Source organism: Mauremys reevesii, linkage group 4 (genome assembly GCF_016161935.1).
Source record: "Mauremys reevesii isolate NIE-2019 linkage group 4, ASM1616193v1, whole genome shotgun sequence".
NCBI classification, from domain to species: Eukaryota; Metazoa; Chordata; order Testudines; family Geoemydidae; genus Mauremys; species Mauremys reevesii.
In genome coordinates, this window is record NC_052626.1 from 82,701,921 (window position 1) to 82,728,649 (window position 26,729).

The window sequence follows — 26,729 nt, forward strand, 5'->3', positions numbered from 1 at the left end:
TCTGTTTGCCAGAAGCTGGGAATGGGTGACAGGAGATGGATCACTTGATGATTACCTCTTCTGTTAATTCCCTCTGGGGCACCTGGCGTTGGCCACTGTTGGAAGACAGGATACTGGGCTAGATAGACCTTTGGTCTGACCCAGTATGGCTGTTTTTATGCTCTTATGTTAGAAAGATGGGGGAAATGGACATGATATTAATGCTAATTGAGTTTCTGCAGTTAAAGTAAAAAAAGCAGTGGTATGCTTGAAAATACACTAAAATTAAACAACTTCAGCCTCTGTCATTCATCATATGTCACCGGAAATGTGACATACAGATTAAAATAAAACAGTGCATTACAATGAACATTGCGAAAAGAAACCACACTGTGATATTTTTTTTGTAAAGCTGTAGCTATTTTAGTGATGAATGGGTAAAATCCTCCAAAAAGTAAATCAGTATGAAAGAAATAAAGTCTGCTGATTAAACTTATGTCTACTTCAGTATACTCTCTTCATAGCCTAAAGGGTGGCTGCAAGTTTGTATAGGTTCCTACATACAAGTGGGTATGGGTTTCTTCATGTCATATGCATGTCTGTATGTGTTTCCTTATTAAGTTAAAGAAATCTGAGCTTCATTGGCTATGACCTTGGCAGAATATAATGTATTTCCTTTCCCTTAAATCTACTATTTCCAGCATCCACTGCAACAAACAGACTCCTTATATAGCTGTAATTGCTCCAACAAGGAAGGGATTATGAAAGTAGCAACACTTTTTAAAGCTCTTGTAGTTTTATTAGTTGTAGTTCAACATCATGGAAGGAGGCAGTCCCTTACCCCCAGTAAAAAAAAAATCTAACTTTCCTATGGTACACAGAAAAGGCAGTGAATTCATTTCTGTGATTTCATCATTGTACTTTTAAAATCTGCAGTAAAAACACTGGCACAGGAAATAAGTAATAAACCAAAGAGAGCTGGTCAGAAAATCTCTCCTAATGATGGAAATTTATCAACATATTTCAGGGGGTAAAAGAAGATCTCTGCAGGGAAAAGGAAAGAACCTAAAATAATACGAAACAGATTTAAAAATGGAAGTTACAAATATTCAAGACAGGAAAAGTATGAGTTAAGAAGACCGAGGTGAAAGGTACAGCTCAGAAATATTTAGCATGTACACAGACAAAGTGCTGCTTGTGTTAATGAGGGGACTATATACAGCAGTTAGCATGCTGGTATTTCACGGCAGTGAAATGTGTGATAAAATGTGCTCCAGGGATAGACAATGTGGAAGCAAAACAAACATTGCACTTAAACCCTTTGCATAAAAGGAATTTTAATTATGACCCTACAGCATAAGTACTTAAGTTCTTTAATTAATTTCTGAAAAATAATTATACATGCATTTTTTTTTTACATTTAAACACATTATATACGATTCATATCCCAAAACACAAAGGCCAGCTAGGGAGAGGGGGTCAGGGAAGATGACAGCCCCACTATCTCCCCTCTCCAGTGACCTGATGAAAGAGCCCTCCAAAAGTACTCTGCCTGAGATCAGAGGTGGGAGACTTGCCCAGCATCCTTAGCACTGGAAGCTCATTTTGATATATATTTTTAAACAACTCATTAGCAGACCATGGGTCTGAGTAGGTAAGGCTTTAGTAATTCTCATGAAGTATTTGGCCCTCACAAGGTGGTGGAAGGATAAGGTATGAAGTTGCTAGAATGGGCATCACAGGCACTCATATTACAGTAATACATGCACTATATAAATATATCTATATTTTCAAATGATATGGTGTAACATTTGTACTGGAGTGACTATGCTAATGTCTGTTTAATCTCTGAGCATGCCCAGATGTTTCCAGAAGCCTGAACAGACTCAGATTGAGCTGTGTTCATGCATTGATTAGAGGGCTGGAGCACATGACTTACGAGGAGAGGCTGAGAGAACTGGGATTGTTTAGTCTGCAGAAGAGAAGAATGAGGGGGGATTTGATAGCTGCTTTCAACTACCTGAAAGGGGGTTCCAAAGAGGATGGATCTAGACTGTTCTCAGTGGTAGCAGATGACAGAACAAGGAGTAATGGTCTCAAGTTGCAGTGGGGGAGGTTTAGGTTGGATATTAGGAAAAACTGGGTTACCTGGGGAGGTGGTGGAATCTCCTTCCTTAGAGGTTTTTAAGGTCAGTGTGACGGGTCTGACACCCCAGCACCCCCTTGTGGCAGGGGCAGGCTGGGGGCCTAGCGCCACACCACTCACTTGTCCTTCGGTCTGCCCCTGGCAGCCGGCGTATTACGGCCTAGCGGCCGGGAGTCCATAGACGCCCCCTTCAGGGCGGGGCAGTGCGGCCTAGCAGCCGGAGTCCATAGACACCCCCTTCGGGGCAGGGCAGCGCGGCCTAGCAGCCGGAGTCCATAGACGCCCCCTTCGGGGCAGGGTATTAAGGGGTGGGGTAGGGGGACTCAGGCCCGCCCTCTCCACCAAGCCCCGACCCAGGGCCCTGATTGTGGCAAGCTCTCCTTGCCACCCGCTCGGCGGGGATCCGCCCGCAACACGCCAAGCGGTACTGCAGCTTTAAGGCTGTCAGTCTCTACAATCCCCTGGGTCACTTCCTACCCTGTCTGGCTGGACGTCGGCGTTGTGGGAGCGGTTCCCCCATAGGTCCCTCACGGCAGGCGTCCCTCTCCGGGGTCTCCGGTACGGCCTCAGCTCGGCTGACGCCCCGGCCCAGGCTCACTGGCTCTCCTTCTGCAGGAGCTGACAGTCTGCATCCTTCTCCCTCAGTGGCCAGCCCAGACTGAGCAGACCTGCAGGCTTTTATACCGGTCTGCCAGTTGGAGCATGCCCAGCAGAACTTCCTGGGCGTGGCTTCCTCTGCTAGCAAAGAAGGGTTAACCCCTGCTGTACCAGTGCGGGGCTGTCCCGCCCGTCACAGTCAGGCTTGACAAAGCCCTAGCTGGGATGATTTAGTTGGGAATTGGTCCTGCTTTGAGCAGGGGGTTGGACTAGATGACCTCCTGAGGTCCCTTCCAACCCTGATATTCTATGATTCTATGATTTTTTTTTTAAAGTGCTGTGCCTTCTCTCCTGCCCAATAAGCCTCCTGAGTCTTTACTGAACATTGCATGGTCAGATTTAAAAAGAGAGAGAAATTTAGGGCACTCTTTTACATCACATTTCTTCCCCATGCAACACTGTGTGCAGGGATTTGGTTTCAGGCTCTCCAGAGGAGGCAGAACCTTTCTGAGATTACACTGGCCTACTTTAGAATGATGTGGTACATTCACATCGCCGTACGGTGGCAATTGTGCCCCAGTAGTAACTATAAGAAATTCCAAGAGACACGGTAGTAAATCTTACATGTTATAGTGTTTGATTTTATTAAAATGAACACTAGTAACCAATGCCCAAAATGTAGGTTTTAGTATTGCCACTATTTAAAAACAAGGTTTAGTATTCAATTTAAATGTTTTAATTCCATTTAACAAGTATAATTGAAAACAAATTTTTGTTTGGCTTTAAGCATTCACCTACATTTTTTGTAATCTAAGCATTGCATCATTGCGCATGAGAACCAGGAAGCGAAACTGACTAGCAATGCACATTAAAAGAAAATCTAGTTTTATTTTTATTGTACAAAAAGTGAAATACAAAAAGTAAGCACAGAATGGGGAAATATTTCTAACATTTTTGAGTTTTAATGCTATTTATTATTTTAAGGATATGACTTTATGCTCTCCCTTTAAACTCTATATTAAAAGGTTATAAAGGCAGTAATATGACTTCATTTATAAGCCACATAATGTAGGGATTCACAAAATTTAAATGAGAGATTAGCTTTGCATGTGTTTCATTTAAACTTTTGCTGTTCATAATTTGTGAGTGGGTGAGGAAGCATTAATGACAATACTTTGTTCTCAGAGCCTGATAATTATGGTGAACTCTTTTTACTCCCATTCTATATTTGGGGAAATTGAAGCATATAGAGGCCAAGTGATTTTTTTTCCTCTCCAAGCTTAGAGGAGGCTAGTGGCAGAATTAGGAACAAAAGAGAGGTCTTCTAGTTCCCCGTAGTAATCACAAGACACAGTTTCCCTCACAGTTTATGTGACTATAAGAAGCTGAATTTTGGATTTTTATTCACAAATTTTTGATATTGGGAACTCAAGAAAAAATTAAACTTTGAATGAAGGCTCCCATATTTCTCCTTTTCTTCCGTTATGTCAAAACAGGGAAATATATAATTGACCACTGCACATTTTTACCTTTTTCTCCTCTACCAACACAGATACCAAATTCATTTTTTCATGAAAGGAAAGATGTTTTAAGAAATAACATTTGTGAAATGCACATATAAAATCTTACATTACAATTTCAACCTTACTTGCAGAAATTCAAACATGATCTATTTAGTGCATCCTACCACTCCCCTCCCCCACCAATTACTTCCTTATTTCATAGGGTCAACAAATTTTATATTATGTTCCAATTCCTGAGCAAATTTCGTTTTAACCATAGTATGGATCAGGTGCTGCTCCCTTCAAAAATAAAAAACTATTTCAGTTCTCAAAAGAAGATATTCTAATTACATGCAAGAAGTACCATATTTATAATCTTTGTATCATATATATAGGTATATCTGCTGTGATCCAAAAGACCATATGTTATGTTAAATATTGGGAATTAAGGGGAAAAAGTAATGAGGAGAAAATGCTTGGGACATTGAACTTTGAGTTGTTGCAGAGGAGGTTTGCTGTTTCACTTGCTATTTCACTACTCAATTACATTTGTGTTTTCTGTAAACATAACAGCTCATCCAGCCAACATTACCAATCCCCTCCCCCCCCCCCGAATATAGAGAATGATAGGCCGAACATTTTGAAACAGATAGTGTTATCTTTAGAGTGGGAAGAATAATGAAAAAAAATCCATAGACATTTTAACAAAATAAATTTTTTTGAATTAGTCATTCAGCTCAAGATTAGAATTTTATTCAGCACTGAATTCAGAATTTATTTATTCATTAGTTTTTAAAAACTAAACTCCTTCTGAAGTCTGTATGAGATACAGGAAAAGCAAGCTATTGTTCTATTACAGTTTAATTGCTTGAAACTCTATATGCACAAAGGCAAACATGTGAAAGCTACAGCATCACCCTTTACTCCTTTCTGTGTAGACACTTGCAAACATTGGTCTCTGGCTTATTAAGATCATAAATATCTGTGTGCCAATCTTTCATTGTTCAGCTTCTTAAGAAAAGCCCTTATGACAATGTTGTATGAAGGTACTGGGTACACATTACTTCAACCTTTCTAGTAATTGTAATCATGTGTTAACTTGTCAATTTCTGAAGCTCAGACATCAACTGAACTGAAAATATGGAGACACTCATGATAGTGTTGTTTCTGCCTGCTGTCATTCCTGTTGAATTTCAGGCTTCTTGTCAATTTCATACTGGTGCTGAGTGCAGTGATGCTGCCATGTAGTGAGAAACTGACAAAGAGCAGTATGCTATCAGCTACACAAAACAAAACGGGACAGGTTCAACAGCAAAGTGAAGCCTCTCCCTTTAGGTATGAATTTTACATTATGTTCTTGGTAGGATGTTTTGGAGTCCACCAGCTGTCCTAGTCAAAGTCACATCAATTTTGATTTCAGAGGAACTCATGCAAGATGCTGGCACTAGACATAGGTAAGGTGACCAGATGTCCCATTTTTATAAGGACAGTGCCGATTTTTGGAGCTTTTTCTTACATAGGCACCTATTACCCCCCATCCCTGTCCCGATTTTTCACACTTGCTGTATGGTCACCCTAGACACAGGTGACACAGAAGGCATGAAAGCAGGTCTTAAAGTAGGTGCAGTTTTCACAATCTTGGGTTAGTGTAAGGGCCAAATTTGAAGTTTGCAGGAGGCCCCACATGACCTTAAACTGGCCTTGCCCATTCATGCTTTTTTGACTGTGGGCTGTTTATGGGTTCCTTGAAGGGAGTGGTATTAAGGAGCTGATGTGAAGGAAAACTGAAGAAAGCTGATGAAAGGAGTATTGGACCTGCAGCCACCTTCAATTAGAGCACCATGTGGTGAAGGAGAGCTGATCCTCATCTGCATAGCAGGGTGGATAAACTGTAGGTGATGGGATTATATTTTCTTCAGTAACTTCATTTCTCCATAAGAAAAGCTTCTGTTTATTCACTCTGTATCTCTTTATCTTAACATGCGATGTTATCAAGAGCACGGACAACTGAATTCTACTTTCCCATTGAAAACTGGGTGGATGATCCAAATGGCTTCTACTAACAGGGTGGGCTGTCAGAGTCTCTGTGGTGGTGGCTGTGAGCAGCATCTTCAGATGTATAGTTACAATGGGGGAAATCTTTTGCAGGAGGAACAAGGAAGGCCCCCTACGCAACTACAGGGCAAGGTCTTTCTATGTATTTTACGGTATCAGGCTAGCATCCCTTTCTTTATGGCAGGGAAGGCACTTAATATAAACCCTTTGTCTCAGGCAGTTTATTCTGAAAACAGGCACTTCTGAGCTGAGGAAAGGCCACGAGAACTGCTGGGCCCCTTGCACTGCAATCTTAAGGCCTAATTTGATATGGTACTTAACATCCTTGCATGGAAAAGGAGCGCTTGAAGCACCATTCAGAACATATTCCTTACCTCTCAAGATCTGGCAGGAAGGGCATAGTATCTGTTTTGGGTTTTTTATTACGAACAAAATTATTTAGCCACCTTAAAAATTTGGAAATGCATATAAGTCAGGTTCCCACAGCAATCACCTCAAGTACATATTTCAAGGCAAATTTTTTAAAGCACCTGCAGTCATACAAAATACCATATATGGATAGTGGACTGAGCTATGGCTACTGAAGGAATTGCAACTTTGAATTTCTTGATTTTTGTGAATTAAAGAATAATATTTTGCACTTTGGAAGAAGCACTTCATTCAGGGAGCACAAACTTCCTTATAAGCATTACAAGAATAAGCTTCACAACACTCCTTCGAGGTAGGTACTGCAAGTCCGTAGTAATATTCCTATTTGGTAGATGTGGGAGGCAAAGAGAATTTCACACTTGAGTGACTAAATATGACTGTGATTTAAGTATCTACAAATCAGCGGCTAAGGCCAGAATTTTCATAAGATACTAATGATTTTGGATGCCTAACTTGATAAAAGATAAGGATTCTCAAAGGGCAGGTAATCAGCATTTTCTGAAATATCAAAACCTTTACATTGCCTCAGATTGAGAATCCAAAAATTAAGGACCCAAAATCATAAGTGTTTTCTGAAAGTCTTGGTCTGTGTCTCTAAATGTGAATCTAAGCTCCTAAATGAATGATGGAGTATCCTAACTCCTGTTCTAACAATTAAACAGCATTCCCTTCTTTTTTATTTAAGCTCTCAGTTTTAATGTTGCATTTTATATATATTATTTTGATTTCATTTAGTTTTAGTCCTCCCGTTGTAAAAGTTCATGTTCGACTTTGTCTGCTACCAAGTTCATTTTGCAATCCCGAAGGGCTTTTATTAAATCAGCAACCTTCGCTTCCTTTCCCTTCCATTTCTGCCACTCTCGAAGTGACTGCATCAATTGTTCTTGCAAGTTATAAGGATTGGCTGTTAGAATTCTGTCAATTTTTGTATCAGAAATTCCTAATCTTCGAACTAGCATTTTCCAGTTCTTCCCAACGTTGTCACATATAACTTCAAAAGCTACATTCTGCTGACCTGAAAAATAAAATGGCAAAATCCAGTTTATGCCAAATGAGTGATTTACAAAGAGACATTTACAATGTGCATTTCTCTATTAATTCTTACTGTATAGGTTTGTCCATGTATATATTAAGGACCTCATTGTCGCAGTAAAGCCACTGGATGTGCTGAGGGCAGTGTAGAAACACCTCAGACCTGATGGAGTTTTCAGAGGCCTTGTGTCACACAATGACAAAACTTCTCCATGAGTGCCAGGGTAGCGCAGCTCCCCTATCCAAAAAGCTGGTTGCAGCATGTACTCCCTCACCCTCCTGCATGTGGCCAGTGCAGAAGCTAGTGTGTGAAATTCCATGCAGCAGTCTAGAGCCAGAAATAGTGCTAGTTTGAAAGTCCTTGTTAAGGGTGAGTGAGATTCGAATAATGCACAGTCCAGGTACTGGTCTTTTGCAGAGGGGCAAATTTCACCACAAAACTATTTCTGACTATTTGAAACATTATTCACTTTTTTTTTTTTTTAAAGAGCGAGGCAGACCTCTGCTCCAAAGTGTTCCTGTGCAATAGTGTTAGGGGTTAGATTGAAAGATTTCCACATCTACTCTACTAAAAAAACAAAAACAAAAAAACATTTCAGTGTTTGCCACGGTCTTAGTTTGCAAAATAAAAATAAGATGAGTCCACTTACATTTTTCTTTCTCATCTAGATGGTTGACAACATCGCCTTGTCCACCTTCTATGAACTCCTGTAGTTGCATTATCAGATCTTCTCTTTTAATGGTTTTGATCATGAGTTGGAGAAAATCTACCTTCTCTCTTTCAATCTCCCGCTGTTCAAGGAGGATGGTGAAGAGATCACTGCCAGTTTTGACAGACTCAAGCTTCCTTTTGCCAATTTTGCTCAGGCACAGAAATTTAAGGGCAGAGAGCTCATTGTCAGATAAGCTCATGGAAAATGAATGCAGGAGAGACAAAAATGGGTCCATTTTGGTAAGCCCTGTGAAAGAATATCAAGAAAAAAAATGCTTTGTGTGTAAGAAAACATACAGGAAGTCTCACAAGTTCTTTGCTTTCTACATGCCTAAGAAACACCTTTTATTTGAAGATAAAACTTTCTTTTATTAAATAGACACGTTCTTAAAAACAAAAATAAAAGCTCTTTGGGATGATTACCTCCCTGGAAGGCAATTAACATTAGCTATTTCTCTACAAACATTTCTTACTTTCACTTTCACAATGCACTGTCGTTATCAGTAACTAAAATCTTACACTTTCCAAAGTTTGGAACAAACTTCAATATACTTTCTCTTGGAAATCGAATTGTTATTATGAACAATATGTAAAGATATGTTTCATTTCAGAGGAGCTGCTACTTACTTCCTGGTTTAATCTATGTTGCCCTGAAAGCCTAGCTCCGATGAAGAAAAACTTCACTGTGCTGAAGGCAGCTTTCCTTTTACACAGAGATCTGCCTGTCGCCGGAAATCACATGAATGAGTGATGCAAACACTTCAGCCTCAGGGAGTGCTCTATTTTCCAGAGAACAGTAGATGGCAATATGATACAACTATCTATCCTACCATATACACACACATACCATGTACACAATACTACTGGATAAATACATTAAAATCTGTAGTCTAAAGATCAACAGAAGACCTGTCCAAAATGGTCCTAAATTATGAAAAAGCAAAGCAATTCAACTGTATGTTAAGTAAAACATCACAGTTAAGGTTTGTGTATATATGTAAATCAAATCCTTCCCCTTAAGAATTGTAACATCAAGAGTAAAAACTGATGTTCAAAAATACAAAAAATAGAAAAGAATGTGAAAATATTTGGAAGTTTTACTCTGAATTATTATGGTAGCTGCATAAAGGTTTATTTCATACTAAAAAAGTGGGACAAATTTATGCCTGGTGTAATTTTCTTTGTCAGTGGATTTACACTAAGAATTAAGTTAGCATTTTTTTTAACTAATCCAATACTAAGCCCTAATCATAAAAGAATCGCAAGCCTATTTTCACACCTTTCTCAGTTCTCCGTACCTAAATTGAGCTTGAACTATGACATCATGTTTAAACCGGCCCCCTGGAAGTGTACTTGGATTTTTCAGTGTAGAGGTAGATAAATTAGGATGGGGCAATTATGGAGTAAGTGAGGGTGCTCACTGCTAAGTACATTGTGCCTATTCCATATACTGTAGTTTCCTGCAGAGATTAGTGTTTAGGATATTAACAGCACAGAAAAGTAGGTGACCAAGTTCAGAATACATATGAGGACAGGTTAAACCTTATTTACCATATAAACCATTGTGAGGACTGCATAAAGTTAACAGAGTCATTTTATGTTCTGTTATACAAAATGTATGTGTTTGGTGCAAACATTCAGTTCACCTCCTGCTGCAGGAAAAAGCAGGTCTAGCTGCTTGACTGGTTATCTGTGCATAGTTTCCTGCAATTTTAAAACATTTGCGAATGGTAAGAGTTTAAATAAGCCAGGGGTTCTAAGCCCCCCTTTGCTGAAGGATTTTATGGCATCTGGTCAAGTTTAGCATTTACATAGTGCTTTACAATCTATCAATCAGCACATAAATCTGAAATGCCTACTTATTTTCTCTTTTCAAGAGGGGAATGAATCACAGCAGTTAAGTGGTAAAGTGAGTTGATAAAGGCCACAAAGGGACCCAGTGTCACAGCCAGAGTCAGACCATAGGAGTCCTTTATTCCTTGTCCCTTATGCTATTAAGATGTTTCCCCTAGTGGCCAAAAGTCAATGGCTGCTCAATGGAGGAGTCAACTCAGCTGCAGGAGTAGCAGCAGCTGCCTGAGTTATACTGCCCCATCCACAGCAATGAATTGATATCAGGTTCTTCTAAAAGCTGAGGGACCTATTATCATGAATTTCACTGACCTCAAAAGTAAAGCCTAGAATTATGAATACCTCATGATTATTAAGAAAATCAGACAAAATTTCAAACCCAGCAATCAATTAATATTTTCAAGCCTATTTTTATACAGAGAAAGCTTTTAGTTTTAAGAAAAGCTCCCAGCATAAGTTTAGCCCTGATATTGCTAAGCTCTGGGGAACTTGCGATTATGGGCTTTTCAGGGACCAACCCCTGGACTTTTCTCATGACTTGTAACCCAACCTGAACTTCTCCCCTGTACTCTGGTGTGTGTGTGTAGGAGGGGGAGCTCTCTCACTCTCTTCCCCAGACCACACACATTATTAATTATTTCCAGCACAGCCTTCAGTTTACTAGGCACTGTACATACACAGAAGGTACAGTCCCTGCCCCAAAGAGTTTTCAATCTCACCTACATAAACTCAGCGGTTATTGTCTGTGTCTCCCATATCTCCATCCTCACACCCCAGTTTTAAGGAGGCCAAAAGCCATTTTCTACACCTTAGCTTTCTGGCAAAAATAGTAAAAAATCCCAAAAGAACCAACCACCCCCAAACAAATATTCCCTTTAAATTTTATCATCCCTGTGGTACATGTGAAACCTTCTCTGACCCTACCTCCAACTAATCACAAAAATCAGGATTAATACTGGTGTCTTTACCAGACTCCTCTCTTCTTCTTTGATCCAGGAGAAGTGGGTGGATTTCCTATCAGGCAGGTGTTATAAGCTGCCTAATGTATATGCAGCACCACTGCCCTCCACTGGATGGAATATCAGACCTGCTTAAAGGGCTGGTTCTGTGGGAGCCGCAAATGCTGCAGGAAGGGGAGAATTACCAGCGGCAGTGTCATATGGAGAGGATATGATAATACTGGAGAGAATTATTAACACTGATAATGTAGGACATGATAGAACTCACTACAGGTACTTACATTCCCTACAGTAGGGCTATGTATTTTCTTTCTTGTGTCCTGATGATGCCTTTAAACAAAGGCATGAGACACCAGAGTTACTGTGGGCTGGTGTAATGAGGTCAAGCAGGAAAGATCCATTCACATCACAACAATTTGAAATACTCAGGTTCAGAATGTAAGGAGTTAACGGGCATAAGGCCTAGTAACAAGCAATATAAAGTCTGATTGTACAGAATGAGGCATTCTAGTGTACATTTTTATTCTGCAATAAAATATGAATCTATCAAACAGTGCACCATGAAACAAGAAAAATATGTGGAACTCAGTTCAGGCTGAGTCTATGCAAAGGAACTCTAAATTACAATAATTTACACCTTTTTGGTAGCTCCCTCAGCATGTAGATTAAACCATTTTAAACTCAGGGTATGTCTACACTACCAGATTAGTTCGATTTCATTTAATTCGATTTTGTGGAATCGACCTTACAAAGTCGAATTTGTGTGTCCACTAAGGACACTAATTCGACTTTGTGAGTCCACACTAACAGGGCAAGCATCGACATTGGAAGCGGTGCACTGTGGGAAGCTATCCCACAGTTCCCGCAGTCCCCGCTGCCCATTTGAATTCTGGGATTTCCCCACAATGCATGCTGGGGGGAAAAATGTGTCGAGGGTGGTCTTGGGTAACTGTCATCATTCAACGTGCTTTCAGACGTCTCAAGGGGAGATGGAGGAGCTTACTGACTCGCTCGGATCTCAGCAAAACCAATATCCCCATTGTTATTGCAGCTTGCTGTGTGCTCCACAATCTCTGTGAGAGCAAGGGGGAGACCTTTATGGCGGGATGGGAGGTTGAGGCAAATCGCCTGGCTGCTGATTACGCTCAGCCAGACAGCCGTGCAATTAGAAGAGCCCAGCGGGAAGCGCTGTGCATCCGGGAGGCTTTGAAAGCTAGGTTCCTCAGGGAGCAGGGTAACCTGTGACTGTTCAGTTTCTTTACAGAGAAGCTGAACCTGCCCCTGCTTCAGTTGCTGTTGACTTTCTTCTGCGGTTACATACCCCGTTCACCACGTTTCCCCCCTTCCAACACACGTTTAAAAATAAAGTTAATGGAACATTGTTAATTAACAACATTTTCTTTATTAATGAATTTGCGTTAAAGGGTTGAAACAGGGACGCAGACTGTGGTGGGTAGGGTGTGCAGTGATATTAACACCGCTTCTACACTCAAGGAATGATAGGCTCCTGCTCCTAGAGCGGTCTGCAGTCCCGGACTGGTTGTTTCAACGGAGCTTGCCATCGGAGCTTGTTGAAACAGGGACACAGACTGTGGTGGGTAGGGTGTGCAGTGATATTAACACCGCTTCTACACTCAAGGGAATGATAGGCTCCTGCTCCTAGAGCGGTCTGCAGTCCCGGACTGGTTGTTTCAACGGAGCTTGCCATCCCTCCTTTTCGGGACTCTGTGTGCGGGGGCTATGTGACCTTGTGGCGGGGGAGGACAGTTACAGATTCCCCTGCTGCATGGCTCTGTGGTCTGGGACAAGGACCGCTGCATAAGTTCTGTAACCGCCCTCCCATGCCACAAAGTCACGCACCCACCCACACAGAACATGGAAATGACCTCCCAGACCGACCCGGGTGCCTACTGACTGCACTGTGTGTGTGACCTGCTGTTGATCCTGCCCCCGTGTCTGTACCCTGGTAAAGGTGACTGTCCTATGCAATTAACAACCCCCTTCCCCACCCCCTTCACAGACAGTCTTCTGTAGAAAAACTTGACGGAAATAGTAATTAACAGCAAACTACATTTAATAATCAACTACACAGTTAGGGGATGAAACTGGGATTGGGGCTTTGGTGAGCCAGGAAGGGAAGGACTTCTCAACATTTAGGGAATGAGAGCCTTCTTGTATTTGTGCACTCTGCAGGGGTGCAGTGACAGTTTTCACAGCCCCTGTCGCCCCTCCTTCTTGTTACTTTGGGTGAGGGGGGTTTGGGACTTTGTGGCAGGGGAGGGCGGCTGCAGATACAGTGCAGGGGTGCTCTGTCCTCCTGCCTGCGGTCCTGCAGAACATCCACACGGCGCCAGAGCGTGTCAAATTTTCCCTGGGCATTTCCTGTGTGGCTGGTCAGAACATCCAACCTCGGACTGCTGTCCAGAGCATCAACAGAGTGGTGTACTGTGGGACAGCTCCCAGAGCTACTAAGGTCGATTTCCGTCCACACATAGCCTAATTCGACATAGCCATGTCGAATTTAGCGCTACTCCCCTCGTCGGGGAGGAGTACAGAATTCGAACTAAAGAGCCCTCTAGGTTGAACTAATTAGCTTCCTGGTGTGGACGGGTGCACGGTTAAGTCGAATTAACGCTGCTAAATTCGACGTAAACTCCTAGTGTAGACCAGGCCTCAGATTATTTTAGACACCCATAAGGGCCAGATTCAGAGCTGATATGTGAAGTGATGTAATTGCAGTTCGGTATGTAAATATGAGTGTAGGGGAGTCTAAATTGGTATCACTGACACACTCCGGGGCTTAAAGATATAAATCAACTCTGTTTAATTCCCTTAGCCTCACCTCTGAAATTTGGCACAATGGAATGGCACTCATTTTTACCAAGCCTGAATTTGGTCTGTTAAGGCTAGTCTGATACATGCACAGTTGAAAAACCCAAGCAGCTTGCTTTCCTTTAGCCTATTGCCTCTAAAGCCAATTCACAGGGTTGAGTGAAGATGTCTGCCAGTGGGCAACAAATTGTAACCTTTTCAAAGTACAGAATAAAGTTTATCAAAAACTACCATAGGTATTTGACCAGCTCAGATTTCAGTGACAGTTTTCCAGATATTTCGCTCTGAGAGTGATCCTGTCACATAATCAAATGATAGCTAGATTTCATGGGCAATATCTTACAAAATCAGACAGAGGGAGCTCAAAGCTTTATAGAACATTCAACAGATCTGTGCTTTAGAGTTCCGAGAACAGCATTAGTAAGAACTCCAACTCTCTAGATTTCTATAAGGTGCCAGTCTCCAAGGTATCTAGGCATCCACTAAAGAATGCAAAATGTATTCTGTAAAGGATTTTGCTCTCTGCCCTATGAGTTGGCTTCAGTTACTTTGTGCATGTAAATGTGGTATAGATGGTACAGCTTAGATGTCTATTGAGAGCCACATCATTTGTTAACTTGTCGTTGCTTTTAAAACAACATACCAAGTTGTGTGTAGTGTATATTAACGATATTTAAGTGACATATATAGCAATGGTTTTGCTAAGTGGGTTTGTGTTACACTTTTGGAAGGTGCTTTGCGAAGGCCAGCTTTGGCCCATCTGGCTGGGTTTGCCTCATTCTAGCAGTCTGGTCCCCTGCATATTTCTTTCTGTATTCTAATGGCTGGGATCACACAATGCTTCCTGTGGGACCAATGGTTTACCTACTCTAATCTAATGTAGGTATTAGTGCTGATTGCCATCATATCGGAGCTGCTGCATCCAGCTGCAATTACTGTGCTTTCTTTATTACTCTCAAGCAGTGTCCTCTGGGTCTGAGGTCAGTGCATCTATACAAACTGGCCAAACAGCCTCATATAAACAATGTCTTCCACTCCTCTCCTCAATGACGTGCCTGTGGTAAGCTTGGAAAATAAGGGATCTGATTTCTTTATCAGACCACTCTCTCTCATTTAAAAAAGATTGCTTTCCCTTCCCATGACTGGGAACCCTGGGTATGAAGGATATAATATATATTGCAGTATCACTTTATATATTTCATCTCTTGCCTTGTTTCTGAGCTACAAATCTGTCAGTTCATATTTATTTTGTTTGCCTTTTATATGATGAAAGTCTAAATCAATTTGATACTTTAGCGTGGTGCCCTGCTCCCTCATATACCTGAGTAGCTGAGGTAAGAGGGCTCACTGGATCGGTAGTAGCTCATGACTGAGATTGTACAGATTAGAGGAGAGCTCAGGAACATGTATTTAAAAGAGCTGCTACCACATATATGACCTGACTATTCGGATCAAAATTGGTGCCCCAGCTGCAGGGTGAGGAGAAAGCCAACAGGTTGCTTCAGAGGTAGAAGTTGGATTCAAAGTGGATGGGACTTGAGAAAGCTTGCCTCCCTCCTGCTGTTGCTTTACAGGTGGATAAGTGGCTTTTGTAAGATTGGCTGGGCTGACTATCATAAGAGTGGGAAAACTGGTAAGGGCCATGTGGTTATTATCTTGACAAATAGAAAGAAGAAGGGGGGCATCCAAAATGGTGTGATATTGAAATTAATTGCATTCCAGCCAGGTGTGATAAATCATTTTGCTGGCATTCTCTTCCTTTGGAATGGAAGGGATCTCCTAAAACACATCCCATCCAGAATGGGGCTGTGAAAGAAAGTAGTCTTACTTTTCTGGCCAGAAAAAAAGAGGAAAACATAATTGAAACAGGCTATTGTCAATGGCTGAACATGGGAATCAATTGGTAGCTGGAACTTAGAGGTGATGTCTTCAATTTAAATAGGCTTAAATAGATTTGAATGATGGAGATAAGTTACCTATCTGACTTTCAACTAAATAGGTATTGAGTATCATTCTCTTTTAAGGAACTTATGGGTATCTCTGACAGAAATACTGAAGAATATTGTAGTTAAGGAGAAACTAAGTAAAAATCCAGAGGGAAGTAAAAGAACAAGGACAAGAAAAGTAATTTAGCTGGATAATATCTCATTTCTTTGTACTTCTAAGCTAGATAAGCTGAGTTCCATGAAATTTGTTATATATCCAGGTTCTTACACTACACCTATCTTGAGGGTCTTTTGTATGTGAGATCATGAATGCTCTGCATGGACATTAAAGTTCCCCTGGTACTTTTCGTTAATGAAGTGGTTTGCCCTTGGGTCTTTGGCCAAAACTTACCCTTCTCTACAAGTGTGCTGTGTGCAGTGTTGTGGCTGCCTTTCACTCCATAGGTGGCTGCATTTTGATGAGGAAGCTGTTTCTGTACTGTTTGTAAGTGCTTCAGGATCCTAAAAGGGAATTGTCCAGGATGAAAGGGACTATTGGAAATGTAAAATTATTATGGTTCAAAAGAGAGAAAATTAGAGATGGACTTCTGAAATAGCTCTTTGTGGGAAAAAATACACAAGTACAGCCAAGGAACTGAACTTTGGCATAAATATCTTGCAAACAGTTAAAACATTTGGCCAAGTAACAACAGCAACAAAAAAATCAATTGTTACCAATGGCTGAATTTACTATTGAAACACAGGGAGCCTTAATCCAACCAACTGTTGATACATTTATGTTGTGTTGCTATTGGCAGGAGAAGGCTAGCATCAGTTAAATTAAATTAAATTACCTTTAGAGGAAAGGTAAATTTTAAACTTTTGTTTATTTTTCCCTAGCTAAAAACCTCTTATCTTTGATTTTTCCTTATATTTAATATCAATGTTTATCATACAATGTAAGTAACAGACATTATACAAGTAACTATTATGATACATCCACACGTTAGCTTAACATTACATTGCAGCCCACTAAAACCACACTTTTTAATTAAGCCACATATAAATGTTTACACATGGGGAAACTGAGGAACAGAGACACTAAATGACTTGTCTAGAATCACATAGTAAATCAGTGGCAGAGCTGGCACTCTAGGAGTCTTGACTGCCAATCCCAAAGCTAACTTGCTATCACTTAGTGTCTAAATGTTGTATACATTTATTATCTTACTTACCTGCCATCTTCCTTACAGTTCCCAACCCAATAAAAACAGGGGAAGGGAAATACTTAACAGAGCTGAAGTAAGTAAGTGTGTGTGTGTTGTCTCTTCTTATGTTGGAAATACAAATGTCTAGACAGTTATAAAAAAAGAGGTTTAAAGTGCATCACCATGAATTATTTTACAGAGAGTGGGTCAATTTTTATACCAACTTAGGCCCCTCTCTTGGGAACACGTTTTGCAAATGCCCAAGCATGTGACTAGTCCCATTGATTTCAGCCTCTGGAATCCTGCTCCAACCTTGCTCAGCAGAAAAGCAGCAGATCTTCTGTGGCTGCAAAAGTAAGGACAAGATTTTTCCCGTGTGAATATTGCAGCCGTGAGCTCTTCCAACTGAACATAGTTCCTTTGGAGCCTTCAGTGTCATATCCCTTATTTCGCTGAAGGGGGTGCTGTTGAGTAACATATGCTTTTTCCTGCCAGCACCCAAATATTCTGCTTCTGCGCTCGCTTCCCAACACACTTGTAGACTGGAAAATAAAATCTGGTCCCCTCCACACCATCAGTTACTAAAATTCCAATTAACAAAGCGAATGAATGAAGCTGGCTTCACACTAAGAAAATGGGAAGTAATTCTGAATGGGACCTCACACTAGTTTTACATCAGTGGTGTTTTCTCCCCTGACTTCAGAAGAGTTACTTTTGATTGATAGTGATGTACGTGAGAGCAGAATTGGGCCTATTGTGGTCACAGTATTGAGCACAGACAATGACTCATAATTTAATACCAAACTAAGGTGCATTTATTTTTTAAAGAACAAGTGCCAATGCAGACACCTGGGATTGTTTAGTCTAAGTATAATCACTGATTAGAGGTGCGACTAAGTACATGTTACTTTTCCCATTAAAGATCATAATCAAACAGTCCTTTCCCTTTCTGTATGAGTCAGTTGGAAGGTGCACATTTTTTGGACTCTGATTAGAAAGGGAGGTGCCCTGCCTGCTCAAACAGTGTTCTTCAAGTAGTCATTTCCTTTTACATTCCGGATAATTGAATGCTGCCAATAAGTGACACAGGATATGACTAGGCTAGTTACTCATAGGAATTCAGAAATAATGAGTAAGAAAACAAATCCACTGTCACAGAACCCCACCCTTGGCATTCAAAGTAAAGATTACCTCTGAAATATAGTATATTTTTCTATTCTTTAAACAAACCCTTCAATACATGATGGTTTCATAGTGCAGTGTTGAATTCAAATACACATTGTGACGGGAAAAGGCCAGATGGCTATAGGAAAGTAGTGAGGAACAGGTATATTGGCCCCAGGCTAAACAAATCCTGTTACCATGGTAACCAAATGGCAGTTGCTCCAGGTCAATTAAGACACCTGGGGCCAATAGTCCATAGTGGACTGCCTTAGTCCATTGGCATACCACATTGAAAAAGATGGAAAACTAAAATGGGTACATGGTTCACAAATTAAACTGTTTACATAAATAATGATGTTTGAATTCTTTGCAGAAAAGGACATCCCGGAATCTGAGCACGAGGCGCAACACAATTTTAATCCATAGAAAATGAGACTCCAGTGTAAGATCTGGATTTACTTGCTTCTGAGAACTTTTAGTGCTCAGATAATTAGAGCAATCATGGGAGAAGATGCAGCCTTCCTCATAAGCCAATACTGAATTCTTACCTGTGATCCAGTGATCGTTATGGAATGGTCTGATAAAAATACTATCCAACTCTTAAAATCCTTAGGAAATACCAAGATGTATGCCTGGGAAGGGGAAGTGGGACTTATAAACACCACAGGAATACCAAACCACTGGAAAATAGGGATTAAAATAAATAGGGATACCACCTGGAGTTCAAGCTACCCACAATTACCATATCAGTGGGATGAGCCTGTTACAAACAGTTATTGTAAAATACTAGCCAATACCCCGTAGTGAATTGAACCTATGGTTCCCGGACACATGCACCAGAACCTGGACCAGAGAATATGCATTCAAAAGAGGTACCCCAAATTGTTTGTGATTCAAAGTGATCCAGTAAAAATCCTGATAAATCCACTATTAGTAAAAATAAAAATTGGTATGGATTGAAGTTAAAACATGTCTAAATTGGAATCCAAATGTTCACCCTACTCCCTTCCAGAGGTGAAAGTAAGCCGGTATGGTCCGGTACGGCGTACTGGCAAGAGCCAGTACTCTGTGCCAGACCGCACCGGCTTCCGCGGCGGGGATTTAAAGGGCTCTGGGCTCCCCGTGGCTGCGGCAGCCCAGAGCCCTTTAAATCTTGCCCGTGGCTCTGGTGGCTGGGCTGGGGCCGGGATTTAAAGGGCTCAGAGCTCCTGCGGTGGCCCGAGCCCCAGGCCCTTTAATTTGCCCCTGAGCCCCGGGGAGCTCCCAGCCACCTCTGCAGCTGGGAGCCCTGGGTTGATTTAAAGGCCCTGGGGCTCTGTAGCAGGGTGGACCCTGCTCCGGGGTTTTAAGGGGTTTAAAATGTGGCCTGACAGAGCTGAGCTGACTAGGAAAGTGGCTGCAGCTGGAGGCCACGCCCCAAACTGAAGCCCTGGGGCTTATAAGAAGCAGGGAAGCCAGAGCCCAAGAAGAGTCTCTCTCTGCCTCCAGAGAGAGATGGGCCTGGCTGCTTAGGGCTTGAGCGCAGATACCTGAGTGAAGCAGTGCTGGGGAATAGGCTGAGGAGCCAGGGAAGCTCTAGCCAGGAAAGCCCCAGGCTGCGGCCTAGCAAAGGGCCTATAGGTACTGTGGGTTGCAGAGGACAGCCCAGGGGTAGGACAAGGCAGCAGGTCCAAACCCCCTTTGCCTGTGATGAGTGGGCTGATACTGCAGTCTGCCCCAGGGTGTGGGGCTAGACCATGACTGACAGTAGCCACTATTGAGGCAAGGCGGGGATAGTAGCGTGGGGTTCCCCTGGGAGGGGGAGACCCAATTATAGATAGCGGGCACCGGGTCCAGGGAGGGACGCCGGGGCCAGAGAACAGGCGGGTCACCAGCCTGCCGAGGGCGCTCCAGGGCCGGACCAAGGGACATTCCGGGGCCGACCAGCAGGAGGCGCGGCAGGGGTGAGTACCGACCCTGTTACAGGCTCCCAGCCACAGCCGGTGCCCCAGGGCCTTTAAATCTTGAGAGGTGCCGCCTCTTCCGGTTAAAGCCATGCCTCTTCTGGATGAGGCCACGCCCCTCTCAGGACTCCAGCAGTACCGGTAAGTCCTGTAAGTTACTTTCACCCCTGCTCCCTTCCTATTATAATGGCCTGGATAAAAACACATCAATACGCCAATGGCCGAGCAAAAGCAGATGTAGTAGACACCATATTAGGAGAAGTTGGATTTGGAGCAGGAATTATGAATACTGTAGACCTGGAGGTAATTAAGAATAAGTTAAGTTACTTGTCACAACTATAAGATACTGTCATTCACAAGCAGGCAGATGATACTGTGGATTTGGTACAAATAGGTCTGGGAAACCTAAAAGCAACATGGAATATGTGGCGGTGGCTAAACACCACCTCTTGGCTGCTGTATAAACAACAAATAAAATTAAGGAATAAAATTGCCTTGGCCATAGGATGTAATGAGATGCAAATTCTTAGTTTAGCATCACTGGAACATGAAATGTTTTGCGTAATATCTGGGAATGTTCAGGTATTAACGCATCTTTTAAAACAATGGAAGAGGCCTTTGTTTGACACCTACCAATATGAATGGATGCAATATGTTTCCAGCATGGTTAAGCCTGATTTATTATTAGGTGAAATTATGGTTATAATTGCTCACCAACAATCTGTGGAGACAGAAATATGGAAAGTGAGCCTGGTCCCAAAATTGACCATGGGATCCTTTTGGCTACCCTGAGTTATAGGTCAGTGGGTTGGGAAAGAGGAGAAATTATTGGATACCCAGAGGGTATATGAAATGGAGCCCTCAGAAATTGGTGTGCTTGTCCCTACCTGTCACCACAGAACCGTGCAGCAAGGACACATCGTTGGGATCATGTGCATGGGACGAACTAGAAAAGGTGACTCAGTTTTTACAACTGACACAGAGGGAAATAGGGAAGCGTGTCATTCAAATATTACATGCAAATGGAGACATGCTAAAAATTGCTAAGTCTGAAAAAAGAACTGACCGCCTATCATTGGTACGATGTTTTTACAGGCTGGGCCCCGACCTCTAAGGGCATATGTCTATTATGTTTCACCCATTATTACTTGTGTTTGTTTGCTTGCTAGGAATATGTTGTATGTGCTGTTGGACAAAAAGAACGTTTGTTAAATTACAACCACAAGCTCAAATTGTCTCTCAGTATATTGCTATGAAATAGTTGTATAAAATATGACCCACTCAAGAATTGTTCTTGAGAGGTCAAAAGGGGGACATATAGTAGTAGTAGGATTTTATGTTTGTATTTTATATAATTTAGAATGAAGGATAAAGAATGATAATGTAGCATGTATTAAATGTATTGGTGTATGATTTGATCATATCCTGCCAGCCACCCTTTTTGAATAGCAGAAAGGAATGGCCTCATGGGCCATCAGTAGAGATACATCAGCCAGAATCTGTTTCTGTGCTGATTTCAAGGCAGTGACAGACCAATTTGTTGTAGGTTTAGCATTTTAAAATAAGTAAAAGAATGCAATGATGGTTTTTCTTTTGCATTGCAATTTGATGTTCCTGTTCAAAATGTTCTGTGTAAATTAATTTTGTTTTGTGTGTGAATGAAGAATGTGTGTGTTAAGAGATAAGTGTGAAGGCCATAGCTGAAACAGGTGGTCTAGGGAGGAACCGGAGACAGACGCAAGGGTGCCAGGAGGCTGCAACACACCCCTATTGAAATGTCAGAGGAAGGCAGATTGACAAGTCTAAAGATGAGACAGGCACCTATCAAGATAGCTGTGACAAAACCAGCATGGGATAACTTCCTGAGGAACTTGATGAAAGAACAAGATTTGGGCTTGGCTACACTTACAAGTTGCAGCGCTGGTGGAGGCTTTCCAGCGCTGCAATTAACACCCCGTCCACACTTGCAGGGCACAACCAGCGCTGCAACTCCCTGGTTGCAGCGCTGGCTGAAAACCCATCCGGGTTGGGGTATAAGGAGTGCAGTGCTGGTGACACCAGCGCTGCTCAGCAGGTGTGGACACTCACCAGCGCTTTACCTGTCCTCCAGGGAATAAGGAGCTATCCCAGAATTCCTGTTCAGCCACTCTGCACATCAGTTTGCACTCTACTGCTCTTGCCTCAGGTGACCCGCCCTTTAAATGCCCCGGGAAATTTAAAAATCTCCTTCCTGTTTGCTGCAGCCAGGTGTGGAGTGCAATCAGTTAATCAGTTACAGGTTACAGGTAACCATGCCTCCACGCGGCAAACGAGCCCCAGCATGGAGCACAGGTGAATTGCAGGACCTCATCAGTGTTTGGGGTGAGGCGTCTGTTCAGGCACAGCTGCGCTCCGGCCGTAGGAATTACGATATCTTTGAGCAGATAGCAAGGGACATGCTGGATAGGGGCCATCAACGGGCGCACTACAATGCAGGGTGAAAGTTAAAGAGCTGCGGAGTGCCTATTACAAAGCCCGCGAGGGTAATCACCGATCAGGAGCTGCTCCCACGACCTGCCGTTTTTACAGGGAGATGGACGAGATACTTGGGGGTGACCCCACTGCCAATCCCAGGGTAACGATGGACACTTCTGAGCAGGCTGGGGACAGGAGGAGGAGGAGGCTGCGGGGAGAGGAAACCGCGAGTGAAGCTCCTGGGATGGGGGAAGAAACCGCAGATTCCCTGGAGGCATGCAGCCAGGAGCTCTTCTCAAGCCAGGAGGAAAGTACCCAATCGCAGCAGCAGCCAGCAGTTGCAGAAGGACAAGCAGAGGAGCGGTGTACCGGTAAGCGGCTTTTATTTTCTGGGTGGAAATGTTTCTGGAGAGGAAGGGGGGTTATGGATGCATGCATGGCAGCGTCTAGATGTGGAATAGCCCGTTGATGTGGTCTATCACGTCGCGGTAATCTGCTTCAGTTATCTCAGCAAAAGCTTCATCCAGAGCGTGGGCAATATGCCTGCCCAGGTATATACCCACAGCCACTGTGGCCCCCGGCCCCGGGCCGGTGACGCGCCCGCGCCCCCCCCCGGCCCGGGGGGGGGGGACCATTTCTGAACACAGGCACGCCGCATAGGGTCCCGGGCGGAATCCACATTGCTCTAAAAGAGCCCCCCGCTGTTCCCTAGTGACTCGCAGTAGGGAAACATCTTCCAGGATTAAGTCCTGTGAAAAATGTTGGGAGACTCTTTAGTGAAGAGATAGGGAGATAAGATCACCCCTGCATCTGCATCTTCACTCAACCCCTCTAGCACTCCAGATTACCCAAGCAACCAGCTCCTCTCACTCAAGCCCCACTCCTCACTCACCATTTCGTGGCTTCTGTGTTTTCCTTTTGGGATAAAGAATGCAAGTGAGAACTTGCAAGTGAGAACTCCTCAGTGTAACAATTCATGTCTGGATATAGTGGATACAATGCTGCCCGTGTTAAATGGTGTCATTTCTGTGTGTTCAGTGACCTTGACTGGTCTGCCCAGATGTTCTAAATCACAGAGGCTTCAAAATTTGAGAAAAATCCCCGAAAGAGCAAAGAGGACATGCTGAAAACTGTTCTTCAGCACTCTGCTACAGAGAGAAAAGAATTGAAGGAGTGGCGAGAGAAAGAAAGCAGGACCCGCAAGAGAAATGCAGTGGCCAAGAGGAAAAGCACGGAGCGGCTGCTAAGCATCCTGGAGCGCCAAGCGGAGTCTATAGAGTCACTCGTTGCCATGCAAGCAGAGCACTACCGTGCTACTCCCCCACCCGCCCCGTCCTTTGTGCCTTGTGCCCCAATGTCAGCTCCAACCACCTTTCCCCAGCATCCAGGCTCTTACCACCACCAGCTGCCTCCAACACCTGTACGTTCCCCAACCAGCCCTGATACCTACCACCACCCTTACCCTCTGCATTCAACCCCCATCACCATGCAGTATATGCACCCTGAAGTGCAGGATTCATTAAACAGCAGTCCAGACATGGCATATGCAAACTTGTGACTGTACAGTTCACCAACCCACACCCTTGCCCTCTTGTGTTAATGAAATGTTGTGTGTCTGTCTGTCTGTCAAGGAAGTTTTTTTCTTTTCAATAAAACAATTCTTGGCTTTGAAAACAGTCTTTATTATAGCAGAGTAGTGAAAGACACCTTAGCCCAGTAAAGAAAGAGGCACTGCAAATCATATTATTATTATGGATAATAGAATAACAGTGTAAGCAGTGCAATTCACACCCATGCAAGGCAGCAAACATTACTGTTGGCTTTCAGCCTCAAATTCTTCCCTCAAGGCATCCCTAATCCTTGAAGCCCTGTGCTGGGCCTCTCTATTAGCCCTGCTCTCTGGCTGTGCATATTCAGCCTCCAGGACTTGAACCTCGGTGGTCCATGCCTCACTGAATGTTTCACCCTTCCCTTCACAAATATTATGGAGGGTACAGCAAGCGCTTATAACCGCGGGGATGCTGCTTTCCCCCAAGTCTAGCTTCCCATACAAACATCTCCAGCGAGCCTTTAAACGCCCAAAAGCACACTCCACAGTCATTCTGCACCGGCTCAGCCTGTAGTTGAACCGGTCCTTGCTCCTGTCAAGCTTCCCTGTATAGGGTTTCATGAGCCAAGGCAGTAACGGGTATGCGGGGTCTCCAAGGATCACAGTGGGCATTTCGACATCCCCTACTGTGATCTTCCTGTCTGGGAAAAAAGTCCCTGCCTGCATCTTCCTGAACAGGCCACTGTTCCGAAAGATGCGTGCATCATGCACCTTTCCAGGCCAGCCTGTGTAAATGTCAATGAAACGCCCGCGGTGATCCACAAGCGCCTTGAGAACCATAGAGAAATACCCATTACGATTAACGCATCTGATGCCAGGTGCGGGGGGGCCAGAATAGGAATATGCGTACCATCTATCGCCCCTCCACAGTTAGGGAAACCCATTTGTGCAAAGCCATCCACAATGTCCTGCACGCTCCCCGGAGTCACGGTCTTTCTTAGCAGGATGCGATTAATTGCCTTGCAAACTTGCATCAAAACGATTCCCACGGTCGACTTTCCCACACCAAACTGGTTCCCGACCGACCGGTAGCTGTCTGGATTTGCCATCTTCCAGATTGCAATAGCCACCCGCTTTTCCACCGTCAGGGCAGCTCTCAATCTTGTGTCCTTGCGCCGCAGAGTGGGGCGAGCTCAGCACACAGTCCCATGAAAGTGGCTTTTCTCATACGAAAGTTCTGCAGCCACTGCTCGTCATCCCAGACTTCCATGACGATGTGATCCCACCACTCAGTGCTTGTTTCCGAGCCAAAAGCGGCGTTCAACGGTGCTGAGCATTTCCGTGAATGCCGCAAGCACTGTAGTGTCACACGCGGCAGACAAATCCATATTGATATCATCGGACTCCTCACTGTCACTTTGGAGCTGAAGAAATAGCTCGACTGCCAAACGTATTGTGCTGGTGACACTCATCAGCAGAGTCCTCAGCAGATCGGGCTCCATTTGCCACAGAAATCGCGATTCACAGAGAGTAACAGAAAGACACTCACAATGGCGCCAAACGCTGCCGGAATGAATGCTGGGATGTGAAGCGATGCACCACGGGGCGCTGGCAAACAGGAAGCGGAATGACCCGCACACTTCCTTCCCCTTCCCACAATACTCAGCGCCAAAACGGCGCCAAAACGGGACGATGTGTTCTGTGGGATAGCTGCCCACAATGCACCTCTCAATACAGCGCTGGAAAGTGCTGCAAGTGTGGCCACACTGCAGCGCTGGTAGCTGTCAGTGTGGCCACACTCCAGCGCTGGCCCTTACACAGCTGCATGAGCAGCGCTGTAACTCCCAGCGCTGCAACTTGTAAGTGTAGCCAAGAAGGACAATTTAAGAAAACAAGCACTCATCAAACAACAATTGATTACAGCACGAGGATGCAAAACTCATTGGTCCCAATGAATGAAAATCACTATATAAATAGGGTGCCTTGTCATGAAACTTTGTGTTCGTCCTGCTAAGACTTCTCCAGAGCATCGTGTCACAACCAACAGAACCCGGCTCCTTCCTACCCGTGATCAACCTAGTTGGCCACTAGATTGATGTGGACTCTGGACTGGTAACTATAACATTGACTGGTGGGACTCTCTGTGTGTGTGTGGTGTGATTGAATGCATATGCTAATTGTTGTATCTTCAATAAATGTGGCATATTGCCTTTTTCCCTGACAAAGATCCTGTGTGCTTCTTATAAGCATAACAGGAGGCCCGGAGGTAAGGGTGAAATAGACATAGAGGAAGTGGGGGCTGCTGTGGGGAAGTGGCCCAGGGAATTGTACTCCTTCTATTTCAAAAGTCAGCTACCAATAGCTGCTACTATTAGGGTCCCTGGACTGGTGC

The 26,729-nt window shown here is 43.4% G+C and overlaps 1 protein-coding gene across 8 annotated transcripts; it reads right to left on the reverse strand.

Annotated features, from left to right (window-relative positions):
* Positions 1–4,875: 4,875 nt before the first annotated feature.
* FADD (Fas associated via death domain) lies at positions 4,876–18,556 on the reverse strand. 8 transcript variants are annotated; one of them, XM_039533404.1, is made up of 5 exons: positions 18,419–18,554; positions 16,432–16,541; positions 9,080–9,231; positions 8,391–8,699; positions 4,877–7,723 (listed from the first exon to the last, which is right to left on the reverse strand). In XM_039533404.1, the coding sequence occupies exons 4-5, from the start codon at positions 8,686–8,688 to the stop codon at positions 7,446–7,448; spliced, it is 576 nt and encodes a 191-aa protein (XP_039389338.1). In that variant the 5' UTR covers positions 8,689–8,699; positions 9,080–9,231; positions 16,432–16,541; positions 18,419–18,554; the 3' UTR covers positions 4,877–7,445. The 8 variants fall into 8 exon arrangements, with proteins under 8 accessions (XP_039389345.1, XP_039389337.1, XP_039389338.1 ...); XM_039533406.1 differs by lacking the exon at positions 18,419–18,554 and adding an exon at positions 17,255–17,321; XM_039533405.1 differs by lacking the exons at positions 16,432–16,541; positions 18,419–18,554 and adding an exon at positions 11,272–11,330.
* Positions 18,557–26,729: the final 8,173 nt, after the last annotated feature.